At 41.5% G+C, this 19469-nt stretch overlaps 1 protein-coding gene and 1 non-coding gene across 3 annotated transcripts; both read right to left on the bottom strand.

The window, feature by feature from the left end:
- Window positions 1-37: 37 nt before the first annotated feature.
- rapgef4a (Rap guanine nucleotide exchange factor 4a) lies at window positions 38-16829 on the bottom strand. Of its 2 annotated transcripts, none has more exons than XM_086123105.1 (27): window positions 16706-16829; window positions 10800-10866; window positions 8185-8249; window positions 7768-7874; window positions 6692-6813; window positions 6430-6613; window positions 6270-6354; window positions 5957-6017; window positions 5800-5876; window positions 5554-5700; window positions 5191-5306; window positions 4631-4716; window positions 4175-4253; window positions 3930-4080; window positions 3731-3819; window positions 3568-3598; window positions 3408-3486; window positions 3055-3201; window positions 2841-2938; window positions 2631-2756; window positions 2062-2240; window positions 1897-1987; window positions 1742-1792; window positions 1209-1296; window positions 1069-1133; window positions 928-982; window positions 38-561 (listed from the first exon to the last, which is right to left on the bottom strand). In XM_086123105.1, exons 2-27 carry the CDS (start codon window positions 10849-10851, stop codon window positions 434-436), a joined length of 2559 nt encoding a protein of 852 aa, XP_085979231.1. In that variant the 5' UTR covers window positions 10852-10866; window positions 16706-16829; the 3' UTR covers window positions 38-433. The 2 variants fall into 2 exon arrangements, with proteins under 2 accessions (XP_085979231.1, XP_085979232.1); XM_086123106.1 differs by lacking the exon at window positions 16706-16829 and adding an exon at window positions 13753-13897.
- Window positions 16830-18521: 1692 nt separating this feature from the next.
- On the bottom strand, window positions 18522-18603 carry trnas-cga (transfer RNA serine (anticodon CGA)). The gene has a single exon. It is a non-coding gene; the product is annotated as a tRNA-Ser (tRNA).
- Between the last annotated feature and the right edge of the window lie 866 nt (window positions 18604-19469).

The raw sequence follows: 19469 nt of genomic DNA on the forward strand, positions 1-19469 counted from the left end.
AGAGTGCTTCAGGAATAACGAGTCAAACGAATTCCTCTGCATGACCATGACAAAATAAATATTTATGTATAATTTACAGCACAGAACAAGCTCACAAATATGTATAAATATTTGATACAAAACGATAAAATGATATCAAGAATATTGAGACATTTAACGCAACACATACTGCCGTTTAGACCTGAAATATTAGACAATAATAACATCAGGTCCCAGAGAAATGTTTACCTGCTTTCCTGAATTCCTCTTCTCTATGAGCAACACTTTTGCTTGCCGAGAATGCGTGCTGCGGTGCAAATATACAGCAGTGCAAACTTCAATATTTGTAAACAGCACCTCATTATCTCCGATTACGTCCCCCCAAGTGATTGTCTGTGTTGGGAGTTAGAGCGAGAGCGAAGCTGCCGTGTAACGCAGCCTTCCCTGATGGGTATCAAGATCTGCGAGGTTCGAGTCCATGAGAGAGCTGGGTCAGCGTTCTTTGGTTGTCGATCACGCTGAAGTGACGCACGTAGCGCCGCACGTCGGGGTGGCTCTTGTTCACCAGCGGTGACTCGGGACCTAGTGGGCAAACGCAGCGAAAAGAATCAAACGAGTCACGTGGAACACAAATGTCAAAGTTTTTGTCCACTGGCAGAAACGTGATTAGGTACACCTCCACAATCTAATAAGATCCAACTTGAGGCAACTTGGTGCCAAGGACCTATGTTGGAGTGATTGGAAGAGCTTTATGTGGTGCTTTGTAGCATCTATATGATTTATTTGAGATTATATATACAGTAGATAGAAAGATGGCCAGTGAAATACATTATGGTTATTCACGACAAGAGATTTGCCCAATTTTGTCAAGAAATATTTTTGATTTCACTCTCCTATAGGATCTTATTATATTGCGCACAGTTGCTACTTAGTAGCTGTGTGACTTACTGAATGGCTGACTCCTACAATACCTCACAATCTTCACTGTATTTGCGATCATCCGCTAGGTGACAAAAGCCACACAAATTAACAACTGCCTTTAACAAAAAGTATTTACAGTACACTGAAAATAATCAGCTAAAACCTTACCATTTTCTCAAAATTGACCAAATTTTCAATAAATGTCTTGTTGCCCTCATGAGTGAATGTCATATCTGCAAGGAAAGAAAGAGGAAGCAGAGTTTGAGTCCAAACATGTTGAACTGCTATGACAACAAACACATGCTGACCTTTGATCAACAGCGGCATGAAAGGAATGATGGGAGGTTCAAGTTTGGCAACCATCAGTCGGTACACTCGATGGTTCCTGGAAGGGTCCTGTCCAAAGAGTTACCCGTGTTAAAAGCGATCCATGACAAATCCACAATCAATATTACGCGTATAAACATACGACAATTTTTTTTCCAATGTGATTTTATTTATTTTTAAACATCCGTAATTTTGTTTATGTTTTGCAGCGTGATGCCTTGACGTACTGTAAGTTTTATTCATTCTGTGGCCACGCTTCTAACGCAGACCACTCGCATCTTAAAAATCAACTCTCCCCATTGAAATGAATGGAAATGCCACTAATCCGTTCCAATCTTCCCAAATGACACCACATTTTGATCTACGTTTCGTTACATATTTTTACATGACAAAATGAAAAACTCCTCCTCAATGCTGCTATCGTATCCTGTTTTTATCTATCTATGTATCGGTCTATACATCCCATGTGAGACAACAGTAATGCTTTGAAAACACTGGAACCGCCTCTCTTTACCATCAAGTTTTCAAATTCTCCATACAACTTCTTGAATTTGCTAGGAAGTTTCTGGAAACACAAAAGAGAGATTGTGTTCATGAGTTTTCAGGATATGAAAAATGAGTGATGGGGGGGGGGGGGTGAGAGACATGCCAAATACTGTATGTACCAACCTCCCAGGTCTGATTCAGCCTGCTGACCGCTGGGTTGCTCAGCCCCATGACAATAGCAAAGAAGGCATTCAGGTTCCTGTGTTCCTTGCAGCTTTCGGCACAAAAGGAAAGTAGTCGTTCAACGGAAGTGAATTGGTTGAGATAACGTGAAGTGAATGTTCTTACTGGGATGCAATCTTGATGAACTTTTTGAGCAGCTGCACCCGCTTGCTGAGCTGCGGGCACAGGCAGACCTCCGTGATCACCCAAAACTGAATTTCATTGAACCTCTTTAGGAACAGGTCCAGGTTCACTGTGCTTTTCTTCACGTTTTGCCTCCCAAAGATGTGGTAGATCAGTTCAAGCTGTCAGACAGGGGTTGTGTTTTTTTTTTAAATAAGAAAAATATCACTCTATTATACAGTATACTTTTCAATAACATACATTAATGCCATCATTAAGTTGAATGTAAAGAATGAAACATTTTCTGCCACACAGTTCAATGGATGTACTGCTTCTCTCGGCCACCTGGGGGCAGTATTATTCCCATATACATGGAGCTGGCCAAAACTATGAAACCACAGGAATATTATCCATCCTTTTTCAAAACCGCTTATCCCAAAGGGGCTCGCGGGGAGTGGCTAGAGCCTATCCTAGCTAAATTCAGGCGGAAGGGAGTCTCCATCCTGAACTGGTCGCCAGTCACTCACAGGACACGTATAGAGACAAACTTCATTTTCGGTCGCTCAACAAACCTCATGAACACAGTTGAAAAGCTCCCAGTCATATCGCGTCAAATGGTAAGCAACATCCTTGGTGCTCATCCACTCAAAACTCGACAAAGAGCCTGCAGATGGACCCTCCTGCTCCGGAAGGGGGGTCTAGATGAAACAAATAAAAATAAACGGCATGGCAAAATTGTAATCCAGTACAACAATAATACTGAGAATATTTGATCAACACACCAAAGAATCCAGCTGATCCTTGAAGCAGGCAAAGAGACGCCCATTGATGGTAAGAGTAGAGAACACGGACACATCAGTGTGTTCGAACACCACTTTATCTGATCACAAAACACAACGCGCGTGTCGGCAACAGTTTTTCGCACAACAGATGGATGATAATCCCCCCCCCCCCCCCAATTAGAGGAACGCCTTTGGAGCCGCCGAACGCTCTCACCTCCAGCCGAGCTGAGACGGACCAACAGGAGGTCCTCCACTGAGCCCATCTTGTCGGCCACGGCATGCAGGACCTCTCCGACCGAGGCGGAAACAAGCGCTCGGATCGTGATGTAAGCGTGGTCACAGCAAAAGACTTTGAACAGAACTGAGGACAAGAGTCAAGGGAAAAAGCGAACCGCATTTTTATGTACTACGGAATGAATGCAGCCATTTGTAAAAGAAACAAGATTGTTGCTGCACTGCTTATGCCAGATGTGGCGGATATGACCGATTGTTGTTTAATTGAGTTCAACTCAATTTTCATCACATCATAGTCGACTGAGGGAAAAAAAAATCTTTGTGGAGACTCACTTTCATCGTTGCTCTTAATAGGTTGACACTTTTGCATCTCGTCATCTCCCCTATTGAACTGCTCGAGTAGGACGATGTGCTGCGAATGACTTTGACAGGTTAATTTAAAGCACATCCATAGTTTCTGATCAGAATCGGAATGAAAGCTTTTGAGATGTACCTTTCTGTGTGAGCTTCTGGCATCATCAGTGCTGAAATGGGGAGTGGGGGTGCGGGGGACAAGTTGTGGCAAATCAATCAGAATTCGCTTTGATTGAACGGCTTTGATACGGGAGTCCTCTAACCACAAAATGAAAGGCGTGTTTTAAAATGAAATAACATACTTGTGCTTGACAATTTTTTCCAGCTCTGGTAGTTGCTCACTGAGTGGTGGAAGTGATTCAGCGTCATTAGATACAGCCGCAAGAAAGTCCTGCAAAAAAGACAAACGTCAATTGCACAAAATCATCACCAAAAACAGGGGTGTGTAGACTTTGGAAAATCCACTGCATTCTCTCCTACGAAGATCGGATATCAACGAACCTCCAGGAAGACCACCGAGGTGTCTTCCTCTTGCAAATGATCACCGTGCAAGGCGGCCCAATGCATGACCAGGCGGATTACACGACGCTTGTTGTTGAGCGCGTAGTCCAGCTTCTCCTGTTCGGAGCCCGGTGAGGCCTGGGCATGGTAGCTGAGCACCAGTTAAGGATCGGCCAAGCACAAGAGTTGAGCGGATGGAAGATGATGTCACGTCGACGCGCTTCCACGGTGCGGAAAAAGGATATTGAGCCATCAACACCGGACAAAGTTGAATGTTTGGCATGAAGACGCAGTGCATGAGCACAAAATCATCTAAGGCAGCATCTGGCCGAGATAGATATGGAAAAAAAAAAAATCAGATCAAATATGTGTTTTATGCATGCACACGGTAGACGGTCTGCGCCGATACTGAAGAAAAAAAAATGTTGACAGACGGAGGAGTGATTTGGCATTGGGGCAGTGTGCTAACAGCTCAATTATGTGGTGCTTTAATTTGGACGCTAGGCTCTTTTTTTTTTTCCTGTAGTACAATTTCATATTTAATACAAAGCGGTTTGAGAAAATTAATGTCTGTGCACTTTTGCCAACAGGAAAAACAAAAGTGGCGTTTTTGAATCGGCCACAACTGCGGCCTCTTAAGCGCCGTTGAATGATGGCTGGCCATTTTTCAACACACCAAAACACCATTGGAGAACATTTACCTGATGCTGAAAACTGAGAATCCATTCGCATCATCTCAAGCAGGTGCTCCAAAATTTTCTCTGGTGTCCCTGACATGACCTTGTACCTGGAACGACACATTAAAAAAGGGTCATAAAGGAACGGCAGCTTTTAATGCTACTGGATGGATGTTACTTGTGGATGCCGACACTCAACTACAGTCGATGTTTCAACCGCCAAAATATATTCGGTCAAAACCTCCAGAATATATCCCACCTTATGGTCACAGGGTTTTTCCATGGCGAGACAACGAGGCGCTCTTATGTGGCTACGTGGTCTGCTGCCAAAAATTAGCTGGCTTACGCACATTTGCAAACTTACCAACACCGGGTCTACCATGCACCCGAACAGATTTACACGGTGGGCTACTGAGCCCGATACTGAATCTCCACAATTAAGTGCTACACAGTTCTCATTCATTGCACATGTTTTCAGCCACGTATTATCTTCAAACAAGAAAAAAATGTTTGCATTAAGTCTCCGAATACCCCGAAATGCTCTCATTACATTCACTTTTTTTTTTTTAATGGTTGATATTCACTTGTAATGGGAAGTTGACGCTCCGTGGTTGTCGGATCGACAGGTACTGAGACTCTTCTCTAACACCAGGACGTCTTGACCGTGCTCTTTCAGGCGCACTGTGTTGGCTTCTACGTCCTGCACAGAAAAAAAAAAAAAAACAAGAGGTTCCACACTTACATATTGCTCCATTATGTACTATGAGTCACCCAGGTTCCTCGTTTGTGATGTAGTTTTATAATCACGAGTAAAAGGGGAATACAGTACTGCTGTCAAAGGGTCAGTCTCATGCAATTTGCATTTCTTGCCAACAGAGGGCGCTAAGACATATCGGTACAAGGGCGTGCGGGAGTAGCTCGCTGGCGTGTGTCCAAAAGCAACAAACCCTTAAAATCCTGTTGAAGTCCTCCTTGTCCACTCTCAGGAAGTGACAGTTGTCCTCTCTCAAGACAATGGAAGCAGCGCGGGGGGCATCGTTGACAAGAGCTAGCTTCCCAAAGTCATCTCCCTCATGAAGTGTACAAACAACACCCTGCGGGGTCAGATCGAGCCGTCAGTTAGCCAACTGAAACAACAGAACAGCATTGATCAATTTCAAAAAAATTAAAATAAAATGAAAAAAAGAACGGACTTTTCCATAGATGACCACGTTGACCGAGCCCTTTAGGACGATGTACCATGAGGTACCCTCTTCGCCTTGGCTGAACACTTCGAGATTGATGAGAATGAGAAAAATCGGAAAATAATTTCTTTGTGAATAGGACCATTCATTCTATCATAATACTTACGCACTGTTCCTGCTTTGGCATGGGACTCAAATATGAGCACGCCCATCAGTTCTCTCTTGACCTGTGCGGAGAGAAAGAAATACAAATTAGATTACTAAAATAACTAATCGTCTTGTGCAATGTAAATACAAGATTTTTTTTTCCATTCATATTATTCACTCAGATAATAAAGGATACCAGCAAATCATTAAACAAGTACAGAGAAATAAATGCATTTCAAGGGTGATTTGGGGGGTTGGCATATTAAATTAAGGACATTTCATACTCGGAAAATTACGACAATAATGAAGAAGAAAAAAAAAAATCCGCTCACAGTGGTGGAAAGGTGCGCTAAGGCCTTGATGTGGAGGAGTTCCTCGCAAATGATCTCTAAATCGTTTTCTGTTCTCTCCGATGGCCTGCCAAGAGAATATAGCGCGAGGTTATTGTAACATCACACGGATGAACTGACACGAATTGTCTGGGAAGCTCACCGCTTCCTCAGAATCATCCTCATGTAGGCGTCGGGCCCCATCTGCGAGAGGAGTACCAAAGTATCCTGCAGCTCCTCTTGGCTCTGCCTCCTCTCCTCCTCGTCGGGTAAAGAAGTCTCCTCTTCTTCATCGTCCAGGAAGCGGTAGAAAAGGTATTTGTCTTGGAAGCTTGGCTCCCGGTCCACTGGGTCACATCCAGTGAATATAACAATGATGGGATGCGATGCTAAACAAATTGCGAGGATGAGAAGACCCGTCTCACCATGGCAAAGAACGCCTTCCTCCAGGAGCACCTGCCACATGGCCACAGCTTGAAGGCGAGAGTGCACGCAGGAGCTGTGCTGCATCTGCCAGTCGACCATCTCTGTTCCCACGCAACACTGACTGGTAAAACACACCCAAAGAGACCTTGTTGAGAATTGCAACGACCTATTTATTCCAAGTACAAACCATTACAGTAAACCTTCCTTCATCGCGGGTTTTCGTTTGAGACGGTGTAAATTTGAAAGACCGATAAAAACAGGAAGCATTTTATCTCGGTATTTCTTTGTTTTAAGATAATTGAGTGTCAACTCCTCTTCAATCCTGCTTTTTACACCTACGGAAAGCTATGGCAGTCAATCCAATTTATCGTGTACGTCTTTGGACATTGATTAGATGATTAGACTGCGATTGGCTGGCAACTGATTCAGGGTGTCCCCCGCCTACTGCCCGGAGACGGCTGGGATAGGCTCCAGCACCCCCCCGCGACCCCGGTGAGGATCAAGCGGTTCGGAAAATGGATGGATGGATGGATAGATGATTAGAAATAATGAGATTCGTTTAACACCTGTGGTAGAGGCGGGATGACTATATATCAAGTACATTATATCGCTATCGTTGGCAACCCCTCTATGTTGTGTAGTTTTGAATTATTTTTTTTAAATGGTTTTCAAGTTATATTTTACAGTTCATAGTGTTACACAGACTTGGGAGCAAAATCCAAGATGTCAAAGTTTTGTTCTATTCTCAGGGTGCAAATCTACTTTATCAGCTGCTGTTTACTTAAATCCACAAAGTATTTATTTTTACTCTCCCATGATTTCACATTTGGACTGTTTTTCCCATTCCGTAAATCGCCAAAGGTGCCAGATCAGAGACTCTAAAGTCGAAACGCTGAACCTCAAAATTGTGAGGGCAGGAGTGCCGGCCATGTGGGCACGGTGCGGACTAATAAGAAATCATGTTTTGAAAAAAATAAATAATAATAATAATTATATATACAGTATATAGAGCATATATATATATATATATATATATATATATATATATCACCCTCAAAAAATGTGTCGAATTCACCTGTATGTTTTCAGATGGTACTTTCTGTCTCGGATCATATGAGGCGCTCTGGAGAGGATGGCGTTACGGAGAACCTTCCCCGCGCGCAGGATCTTTCCAGAAGGCACCTGAAGTCAAATATGTACAAATGGCACCATGAAACGGTGCAGTACGTTTTCGAGTGCTATTTCCTCAGCAAAACTATCAATCAGACGGAGTGTCACGTTATGTAAGGCGGGCAGGAAAAGGACAACAACAGCAAGGTGGGACAGGATGGAAGATTGGACAGCGATCATGTTTATATTTAAACCAACTTTAAACAAACGCCACATTCTATTCATGCTGTGACTGGGAAGGATGCGATTACGTCAGGTGATTTTAGGAAAACGCCGAGCAGATAAGCAGAAGCGCCAAAGCAAGACAGAAAGGAGAAAGTACCTTTTTGGGATTTTCGGTTGGAGAAGCAAACGAGTTGTTACTTATGTTCTCCTTGTCCGGCGTTCCTGTTTGGGCGAGCAATAAATATACAGTGGACACTGTTATCTCAATACGGAAATATCATCACACTTTTCTGATCGACTTCACCTAACATTTGGAGGGATTGCATTTTGCTGTCCAAACACAAAAAAAAATTGGTCATACTGGCTCAACTAAATATTTTTATGTTAGATTAATCGAAAACGATAACCCAAAGCCACTTTATTAATTACTGATTTTAATCCTATTTGTGGATTTTAATTTTTTTTTTAAAACTATCCTGTTATCCTCCATTATTTGTCATTGTTTTTGTGCTAAGGTCAAAGCAGTGAGTTTTATTTTCGTACAGTTTTGTGGGATCTTAGAGCCAAGAAATGATGCCAAAGTAAGTTGAGGAGTTTCTTTTGGACAAAAGCAGTACTTTGCCACAATCTTATGACATGTATTGGCAACTCTAAATCTTTTTTTTGTGAAGGGGGGGGGGGGTTGCTTCACTGGTGGATTTTCAATATTCCGGGCAGAGCGGTGGAACGCTGTTTTCGCTTCATTCGGTAAACGCGGTGGCTAGTGGTTACCACATCGACCTCGTTCTTAAGTTCAGCATTCGAATCTCGGCTCCAGCCTTCCTTTGTGGAGTGTTGGTCCTCCGAAAACATTTCCATGTACGGTTACTTGTTACTTAGTTTGAAAGCAAGTGTGATTGGTTGTTTGTCGGTGGCCTGAAATTTGCTGGGGACCAAACTCAGCTGGAACAAGCTCCAGCTAACAAAGGTTCAAGTTTTACCGACTATGTGACCGAAGCCGGATGACCAACGCCGACGCCATAAAAGTTGTAGAAAGCGCAGCGTCTTAACATGTTTAATTTACACACCGAGAAGAAAATTGTACTGAAGTGTAAGTGCAGGAGCGAGCGGCAGCCACCAACTGCATGATTCTTGTATGATTTCCTAATGTATTCATGCACGGTGCATAGTGTGAGGTACTCCACTGTACGTTGGTGTAGAAATAGTAAAGTGGCATTCCTACAGGGAAGCTCTACTCAAAGTGACATAACAGTTTAATAACAGCCTAATAACTTCAGGGCTCGAGACGGGTTTGGGTACCCGGGCAAGCTTTTTCCTCAAGGGTGCACCTCAAAAAAAAAAAAAAAAAATACGAGGTTGGCAGAGGAATATATGAGTGAGACTCTATACCTTTGTTTCACATGTCACATATTTTGCAGTTTTTTTGTGAACAGAGCCTGAGTCTGTTGTACTTTTTAATTCATTTTTTGGATTCTACACTTCAATGCCAATGTTCACTATTCTTGAGAAGTACAAGTTATTTGCTCTTGAAAAAGGATACCCTTGCTTTATAATAGCAACATGAGCAAAAAAAAAAAAAAAAAACCCAAAGTCAATGTTATGGTTTGTCATGATAGTTTGGCGGAAAATATACTCTTCGAAAAAGTGCGTTATTGTGATAAGTGTAAGTGAGTGATCTACGGCCATCAAATAGAGAGTTGAAATCGCTGCGGATGAAATGAAAAGATGCTAATGGCACTTGACAGCTTATTGAATATTAAATGAAGGCCTGATATGTTCAAAAGTCATCACCGACGCTCTGACGCAAAATCACTTCAAGCACCTCAATGTGAGAGTAACTTACCTTTCTTTTGGAATTGTGATTCAAATCAAGCACCTATAACCTTTGTGCCGGTGCAGGCAAAGGAAAAAAAGTTGGTGGCGCTAGTTCAGCCAGTGCAAAAAGTTCATCCGGAGCCCTGGACTTTGTGTTTTCATAAGTCTAAATATTGAGGACATTAAAAACAATGCATTGAAAATATTTGCTTTTTGTGTGAAAAACAAAAAAACAAAAAAGAATTTCTTAATTCAAATGTCTCATGCCAATGTTATCCAAAACAAAAACACAAATCGACATGCGCCTGCATGTTTTATCTTTCTACTGCTATTTGAAATTCAAATGTGTTATAATATCCTTCTTTGCGCCTGTCAGCATGTGTCCAAATAATTAACGTTGTCAAAATAAATCCAACTCGTGAACACATTATGTGCGAGCTGAATAACGCAGAGAACCTAAAAAGGTCACATCATATGCAATAGCCTCAACTGAGCAGGCTCAACTTTTCGTGAAAAAAAAGGAACAGCTATTTGTCACTGTCATTGTACAAGGCCACAAAGCCCCTGTGAGAGCTTTGTTTGAGCAAAGCTCGGTCAATATTAAGTTAACTTGCACCAGGAACGCTTTGATAAAAAAAAAATATATATATATATATATATATCAGTCTTTATAATGTTGCAACTACTGGAGCAAGCGGAAGTCTGGCAGACAGGAGGTCTGCTTAAGCAGAGTTGAATCATCTTCCTGCGTGTGCAAAATATCACAATGCTGTCACACTGAATGGTCGATTCCCCCCTTGCGGATCTTCAAAATATTATGAATCCATTTTCAACATTTGAAGGAGTTCACATGAACTAAAACCCTCAGCGTGAGGTTCAACAAATGCTGTGATAGAGTGTTAGAAAAAAAAAAAAAAAAAGTCTCACTGAGATGACAATCACAATGCAGTTACTCACCGTCGGCACCAGCCTCCATCACACCATAGGGGGGGACGAGGACTCCCGCCATGCGCCGATGAAACTTCTGTAATAAATAAATAAACACAGAAAAACAAGCAGTCGTGAAGCTGATTAAATCATGGTTTTTAAAAAATGTATTGCCTCACTTGAAATTGTCAACGGCACGCCGTGTCTTGATTTAAAAATACATATATAATAAAATAAATAAATAACATTGAATTTTAAAAAAACTTTCATTGTGTCTTATACAGAAATTGAAGATTTGTGTAAAAAAAAAAAATCTAATTGACCATATTTCAAAACATGAGTTTTCCACAAGACAGCTAGGATATTTTGCGTTTGAACATTTGCAACCCTCCACATCACCTTCATGTTCATCCTTAATGCGCACCCGTATGGAAGCTCACTTTCAAGTCCTCCTTTCATCTGGTTACGCAACCGCTAGATTAGGCATCTCTCAGTGAGCGCGTAGCCCTTTAATGGCATCCACGATGCGGAGAGCCACCGAGTCAGCAGAGCATGACTGAGTCTTATACATCATTGTTCCCCTGCAGTCATCACTGGCATTATGTAATGAGCATCGCGAGTCCAAAAACAGCTCATGAGCCATTCAAATATTCAAGGTTCTGTGACCCGAGAGTCGAACTCCGACGTGGTGGTAAACTACAAAGTTAAAATACATTTCCAAAATAAAAACCTGTATGTAACAATGTCAATGTCCCGTCTAGCGTCCACTCAACACGCCTAACTCATCTGGAAATAAACCTGAAACGAACCATTAAGTAACTGACAAGATTGGTTTGGTGATTAAAATGAAGTTGAAATTGAAGGAATTTTTCATCTTTTAAAATTAGCGAACGGCTCTCATTGAGTCGCGCACAAGTGTGATGGTTCTTTAAGCCACATACATTATTATTAAAAATGGATTCATGTCTATTACACACATTTTTAAAGCTTCTCATTCAACCTTGCAACATTAAAGGGTAAGTCAACCCCAAATTTTTCTTGACAGTAACGTTTTATACGCCCCGACTAGTCTAAACGCAGCATTCTGGTTCATATTCCGTTTGTGGAATATGAGCTAAGCAGCAAAATCCACCCGTTTTTAGCCATCTCAGTGGACGGCCATTTTAGACACTTGCTTGTCAACCGAAAATGACATCACAGTCGCTTGGGGGCTCGGGTAAAAACCAATCGCGGCTCACCTGTTTTCTGAAGCCAAGGCACGATTGGTTGTTACCTGAGCCCCTGAGCAACTGTGATGTCATTTTCAGTCAACAGTAAGGAAAATGGCCGTCCCGTGATATGGACACAAACGGTTGGAATTTTACTCATACTCCACAAATGCAATATGAATCAGCGTTAATCAATACTTGCACTTCGAATGGAAATAAAGCCGTCCCGGTCACTTTGACAAGACATTTTGTCTTCGTTGACAATCAAAGGATTTACAATTAGCGAGGTGCAGTCAGACCAAACGTCGCTTGAGCAAATGAACTCCACCCACTGAGCCAACAAAGCTGGCCTCCCTGAGGCTTCGAACCTTTCCATCCTGTGGTTGGGGGCTCGGTAATCTCCAGGAGGATTACAACCATTTATCAGCTGTGCAAAAAGCACTCAATTCTCCTCTTCTTAATAACGATTTTTGCGTCATCCAATGCATCACGCACACATCCATGAAGAACGAGCTTGAAAGCATCACGCTCAACTGAAGCATGCCATTTTCTGATTTGTGTCCATCAATGTTGGGACATCGTTTGATTGTGCACCAGGGCTGGGCGATAATGGGAAAAAAATACATTCGTACAATTATTTAGACTGATATTAAAATCACGATTAATGGACACGATTATTCAATGATACCAAAACTCGCCTTGACCTCAAAGAACAACCAGAAAAATAAATGAGTAAAAATGAATATCCATTGTTCCTGCTGACCGCACTTTGGCCTCTTAAGGGCTGCGTGGCACGCACAATAACATGAATATAAAATGACTAAAAGTGGCGCAATATATTATTCTAACTCATTTTTTTCATATTAGAAAGAATGTATGACAGCGAGTCTTTGTTATATTACCTGTCTATATGTGCTACTACAGCGTTTTTGGGATATCTCGTGGTAATTTTTGCTGGGCAGTCAAGCAGACGTTTACATTGAGTGCTACCCTTAAGATGACAAGATAAAAATGAAATCAAGGTAATAATATTTAAATATGCTACGTTCGGAGTGGGCAGTAGGCTATATTCGGAATAAGTTTGTTTTACGGTCTAGAATTCCACTTTAGGGACCAAAAGCTTGTTGATGATGTAATCGTATCCGCCTCCGTGTGAAATTGGCTTTCAAGCACATCTGAGAAGTTTTGTTCGCACTAAAGATAGAGAAGAAGTAGCTCATCATGCAACACGCCGAGAAAAAGAGACAACAGGAGTAGACGGAGACAATACATTGTTCTGTTGACCTCCGGCTTCCTTCATGCTGCAAGACTTTGTTGCATTGTGAGTATCTCCGTGCATGAATGCATGACCTGATTTGGAAATCTCTACCCCGGTGGACAACATGACTCACATCTCAGACTAGGGCAGAATCATTTCGAAAAATAAATCTAAGTGCGATATTTTATTTTCCCAACCAATATTGCAATTAGAATTTATTCGGGGCTGGGTTTTTTTTCAGGTCCTCTTTTCATGTATTATTTAACAAATGCAATAAATTAATCTGCAGTTCAATTATCAAAATCATAGGTGTTATTCATAAATGTCTTGACCTCACAGGTTACACTAAAATGAAAGACAAACGAATTATGAATGACCATGAAAGACAGTTAATTGCTCTACTTCTATCATAGTTCTTCACTTCCAAAACACTCGCAGTCTTTTAAGTGTTCACCACAACAATTTAACCCTTTCAGGGCCAGCGGGTTACAACAGCGGACAAACAAATGTTGCTCACCTGCTACCTGCGTATCTTTGGGATGTTATTGACTGAAAAATCCCACACGCCCTCCTAATCCCAGTCACACAGCAGTCATGGATTATAGGTGACATCCAACGTGGTCGCTCTCTCACTCAGAGAGCAAAGTGAGCTGGCTGTGTCATTCTCACAGTGCGGCCAGTCGACTGTTTCTGAGCAGCGGTTGCTAAGTGATTACTCTCTCGATCTCTCTCTCTCTCTCTCTCCAAAGAAAAAAAAAGTAGCATCTCGGTGCTAAGGAACTACCAGTAAATGAGTTGAGGAACTTCATCTAGTGTTTTGTCGCCATCTTGTGGCAACTTTATGCCTAGGAGCTATATAAAAGTGAGTTGAGGAGCTTCGTGTAGTATTTTGCGGCCATCCCGTGGCGACTTGGTGCCAAGGATTATGCTAAACTGAGTTGAAAAGCTTCATGTGGTGATTTGCCGCCATCTTGTGGCATCTTAATGCAAAGGAAGTACGTTGAAGTGAGGTGAGGAGCTTCATGTCGTGCTGTGCCACCATCTTGTGGCATCTTTGTGCAAAAGGAACTATGCTGAACTGAGTTGAAAAGCTTCATGTAGTGTTTTGATGACATCTTGCGGTGTCTTGGTGCCAAGGCACGATGTCAAAGTACCGGTAAATTGAGGAACTTCATTCAGTGCTTTGCCACCATTTTGTGGCCTCTTGGTGCCATGAGAGTGTACTGAAGTGAGGTGAGGAGCTTTATGTAGTGTTTTGCTATCATCATGAGGCATGTACGTGCAATTAGAAACCTTTTTTTTTTGGGGGGGGGGGTCAATTACTTACGTTTTTTACCACGTTTTTTTTTCCAAACACAGGAAAGCAGCATCAGAATCAGGAAGACTATTATACAATCAACTCTAATTTTGGATTAGTTCCTGATTTTTATTGATCAATGCTTCAATAGGCATACGTTGAAGACAAGGCGGCTTTGTAATGGTGAATGTTAATTTGGCAAAGACTGCGGACTGGATCAACAATGCACTTAGCCCAAAACTCCCACTATGAAAGCCTCGATATTTGTTTTTTCTTTTTGCATGTGGTAGATCTTCAGACAACTTTCAAACGATCTGCCTTGATGTGGGTGTGGTGCAATTCATCTTTTGGCAATCTATTTGTATTATTGGAAGGTAATGGTGGTCATTTCCTTATCTTATAGTTTTGAGTCTGGGTCGTTTGATGATGTAACAACTCCGAACATGGAGATAAGGAAATAATACGGATACAATCGTCCCGCTCTTGCCATGCGCTCGGACAAACTGTGGCCTGGGATGTGACCGGCTTGGTATATCCACAACCTGCCCCATCCACTCAATCCTTTAGATATTAGATGGCACACTGTGTCCCTGTCATTTCCTGTTCATCATCTTTTCCTGCAGGCTGCTTCTATATAGACCAATGGCAGTGACACATAACACAATATCCCCCCACCCACTCCCTCGGTCACGCCCGAAGCATAAACACATGCGTAACATGTACAGCAATAAGCATTGTTGACACACTTAAATCACATCTCATGCAGTAATGAGGAGTATTTCGTGACATTTAAAGCAAACCATTCAAGTTTTCTCCACCCAGCCATGTGCTTCCTTACAATCCAGGCTTTCCTGTTTTAATCACATTAGCCACTAGCAGAGAAGCAAAAGTGAGAAGAAAAGTGATGCACGCACTGCTCTGTTCTGTTCTGTTCTGTTCGATAAAAAAAAAAAAAGTCACGGAACCACTCGCGAGCAGTGGACAGTCTTGCTCGTGTCACAACCCTGAGTCACTGTAGAAGTATTAAGGCAGCAATGCAACAAATCCAAAGATTAAAATTGCATGCCAGAACCTAACTATTCGCCCAATATGCACGAGTCATGGAAATAAAAGTTTGTTTGTTTTTTTAAAGGTGAATTTACAATAGACTACAAAGCTGCACACACACACACACACACACAAACTGGTTTGAGTGCAGTGCAGTGGTTTCTCTGGCAAAGGCAGTCAACCACACATCTTACTTTACTGACAATCTAATGAGAGTCAACACAATAGCTCGACAACAAAAAAAAAAACTACATCAGAAAACTATTCCCAATATGTAGATAATTAAGGTTAAATGAGGTAGGATCATATTCCAACATACGGGTGTTGTTTTAGTCACACGATATCGTTAAATAATCAAAACTAAACCGTTTTTAATACAGGGCTCACTGCTTTCCATGTGTAGTTAGTTAATTTTGTGGCTGGTAATAATTAGAATGAGACAATAGGAAGCTACAGTATACAAGGGGAAACGATTGCCGAGTTGTCTCATCGTACTTTGATCATATCGCTCTTCACAAGAATAATTCCACACTTCAAGGCCTCTGTCAATTAAATGGCTGCAACTGCCAGCACGTCACCCTGGGGAGTGGGTTGGGATGGAGTTCTTCATCAGAACCGGCAGGGATCATTTCGAGTTTGATAGCATCAGGCACGAGAAGACATTTCCCCATACTTTGTTCGTGAAACTGGCAGCGGTTAATAAAACCAATGCCAGAAAATTATTCAAGGAAAAAACGTCCCCACAACAAGAGCCTAACGATGAAGTAAATTATGCAGATTTCTCGTTGATAACGCTCCAGTGGCGAGAAATCTAACAACGGAAAATCAAAGTTAAAGCTGTAAATGGTTGTCAGGGTTTATTTGACGCAGACTTTGTGGAACCCAAAAGCTAGAAGAGAACAAAGGAAACATTGCTGGAAGAATTTTTTTTTTTTGTTTCAAACACAAATCAGCATGAAATATCAAATGAACATACAGCGTATTGCCCTGCCAAAATTATAAAACATGGCAACAACTTCAAAATACAACAGTTCCTCACTGTATATGCCAAGTCTCATTTTGAGCAAGCTCGGTTCCACAACATGCCACAACACTGATGAGTCCAAACATCTCATGCGAAACAAACCTTGCTTAGGTGGTGGCAGGTTATTTCCACGCAAGACGAAGCCACGCGTCCATCTGAATTCAGGCCTACAAGTGCAGCCTGAGTACAGCCTCCAATTTAATGCCCTTCGTCCCAAAGGAAATGGGGCTGTCTCACTCAGGAAACCAATTCAGAGCGGCAACACAAGTCGAATCAACAGACACCTCACACGCAGTTTAAAGTATAAACTCGTGCATTGCACGCTATTCATTTCGTAAGAGAAGAATGAACTTGAATTCTTGTTTTGGTTGACAAGAACGCACGGTGGCGATTTGTTTGTTCTGTAAAAAACTACTGATGCCATCTAGTGGTCATAGTCTCAAACTGAAAGTTAATAACAAAAGTAAATACGATTACTTCGCCAACAAATTGCTTTATTTGCGCAATTTGTAGCTGAGTCACCAGTTTGACGTCAAACAGTAATCAGCAGAAACTGTGAACACAAAGGCATAATGGACCGAAAATTACATCTCCTTGTCTTTCACCGTTTTTACGGCCTTTCTGTGTGGAGTTTGCATGTTGTCCCCCGTGCCTGCGTGGCTTTTCTCTGGGTATTCCGGTTTCCTCCCACATTCCCAAAACATGCTTGACAGGTTAATGGAACACTCTAAATAGTCACTAGGTGTGAGTATGAGCGCGAATAGGCTCCAGCACCGTTTTTACATCTATTAATGTTAATATAAATACTGTTCATTAGTATTTAAAAATATTGATCTATGTTCGCTCCAATGTCCCACAAGAATCCTACATCCTCAAAGTTTTCTAATAGTGAGCCTAAGAGCCACAGGAAGAGGCTTTGCTGAATTGCTGATGAAGTTAAAAAAAAGAATGTTTATACTACACACGCTTTTATAAAATATATTTATGTGAGTATTTGTAGGTTGACACTTTATAGGTGCTCGATTTCGTTACTTTAGTCTGCTGCATGGCCATCTCTGTTTGATTCCAGGAGCCAATAAACCAAATGCACTACGCTTGTCTGCCAAAAGAGTGCAGCATTCACTCTGTTAAAGGATCATTTGACTTCAACATGGACAAAAAAAGGTTTGAATGCAGATTTATCGAGGAGGATTTTGCTTCTTTGCTCAGCCCAGTAAATAATATAATCTATTCTTCAATCGTGGAAGCCAGAGCTGGGGCCACATTGTGAATCGCAGAGTACCCGCATCCCTGCCATGCTGCATACCACCCTGAAAGTCTGGAGACACAAGACAGTAATATATACTGGACAGTCTGTAATCCTCAGAGCAATTTGGAGACATCACACATTGGTGTATGCTTCCAAAAGCAGAATTTCAACAGATATAATCACCTGCTTGTTTCAAAATCCTGCTCTTTCACCATTGTGTGAAAGGTTGCCATAGGAACCATCGCCTTGGCTGTGGCATGCCATGTTACCCCAAGGAGAAAGCCCACTAACTGTGTATATAAAGCCTTTCAGACCCATTGTTGCTAGGAGATGATCCCGAAAGCTTGTAATCGTAAACACAATCTAATCTAAATGAATCTGATATAAATGCCATGCATGCATTTTCTTCCAAACGTGGCATTTGTATTAGATTCATCCCGCTTGGAAAGATACTAGATGATGTCTTTAACTGTAAAAAAATATTTTTTTAAACGCTGTCAGAAAGGTAGATTGACTGTATAGATGCATTTTCAAATGCTGCGCTTAGAAAAACAAACCAGTATAAATGATTCGCCATGTTTGAAAGTTTGGTATTTTGCCATGGCGATCATCACATTATTTCTACAAAATGTCCGTTTTTTCATCACTCGTGGTATCCAAAGATGAAATCGTCACGAACAGGGTTCGAACCTGTGCGGGGAAACCCCATTGGATTTCGAGTCCAACGCCTTAACCTCTCGGCCATCGTGACTTCGTAGACGCTGACGTCATTATTTTGTTTTTGAAGGATCCAATTAAAAATCGTGCAACTTGTGAATTGGATCTAATTAGAGGTTTACAATGCTGGTGCCGTACTCATTTTTAAAACATTTATTTATTTACATGTCCTGTTGGAGAGGAGTTGGTCTAAAGTCCAACGGAAATGTTGTTTAGAACAGCGATAAGTGACGCTGCTCGGATGCTTTCCTCTCATTCCTGACAGCTCAAGTCCCAATGGTGGCTTCAAGGGTTGAATCTACATTAAAATGGGACGAGAACAATGGCCACAGTAATCCAAAAACACAATTCACATTGAAAAATAATGTACAGATGAGCAGTTTTAATGCGTTATATAATTCTCTCACCCTATCAGCCATGCTTGTCTCAAATGGAATGAGAGGTCAGATAAAACCAACGGAAATGCCTCAAAATTGAGCTTTTTCCAGAGACGTCCGGCTGGCTATTCGAGAAACTCATTTACAACTTTGATGGGCTGAAACAGGGTTAAAAAACAAGTACTGTTTCCACAATCTTTTACTACTAGCAAACTCAATACAATGACAATAATACTCACTTGAAGTGAAAATGTATTTTGGGAAGAGATGGGATGAGGGATCCATATTTCATGAATTTTGCAATTAAATATGCAGATTAGATAAAACCTTGAGGGATTGAAACAGTGGACATGCCCTGTAAAAAAAAGGCTGCTAAATAGATCACCATCTGGTTATGACACTTTTAGCACACAAGCCCATTATGAATGTTGTTGCATAAGCCCCCAACAATGCTGAGCTATTTTGCTGTCTTTTTACTAAAGGTTCAGATGGGACTAAATATTTAATCGAATAAATAATTTAA

This window comes from Hippocampus guttulatus, chromosome 11, assembly GCF_054856545.1.
Source record: "Hippocampus guttulatus isolate MCC_2025c chromosome 11, RoL_Hgut_1.0, whole genome shotgun sequence".
In the NCBI taxonomy this organism is placed as follows: Eukaryota; Metazoa; Chordata; class Actinopteri; order Syngnathiformes; family Syngnathidae; genus Hippocampus; species Hippocampus guttulatus.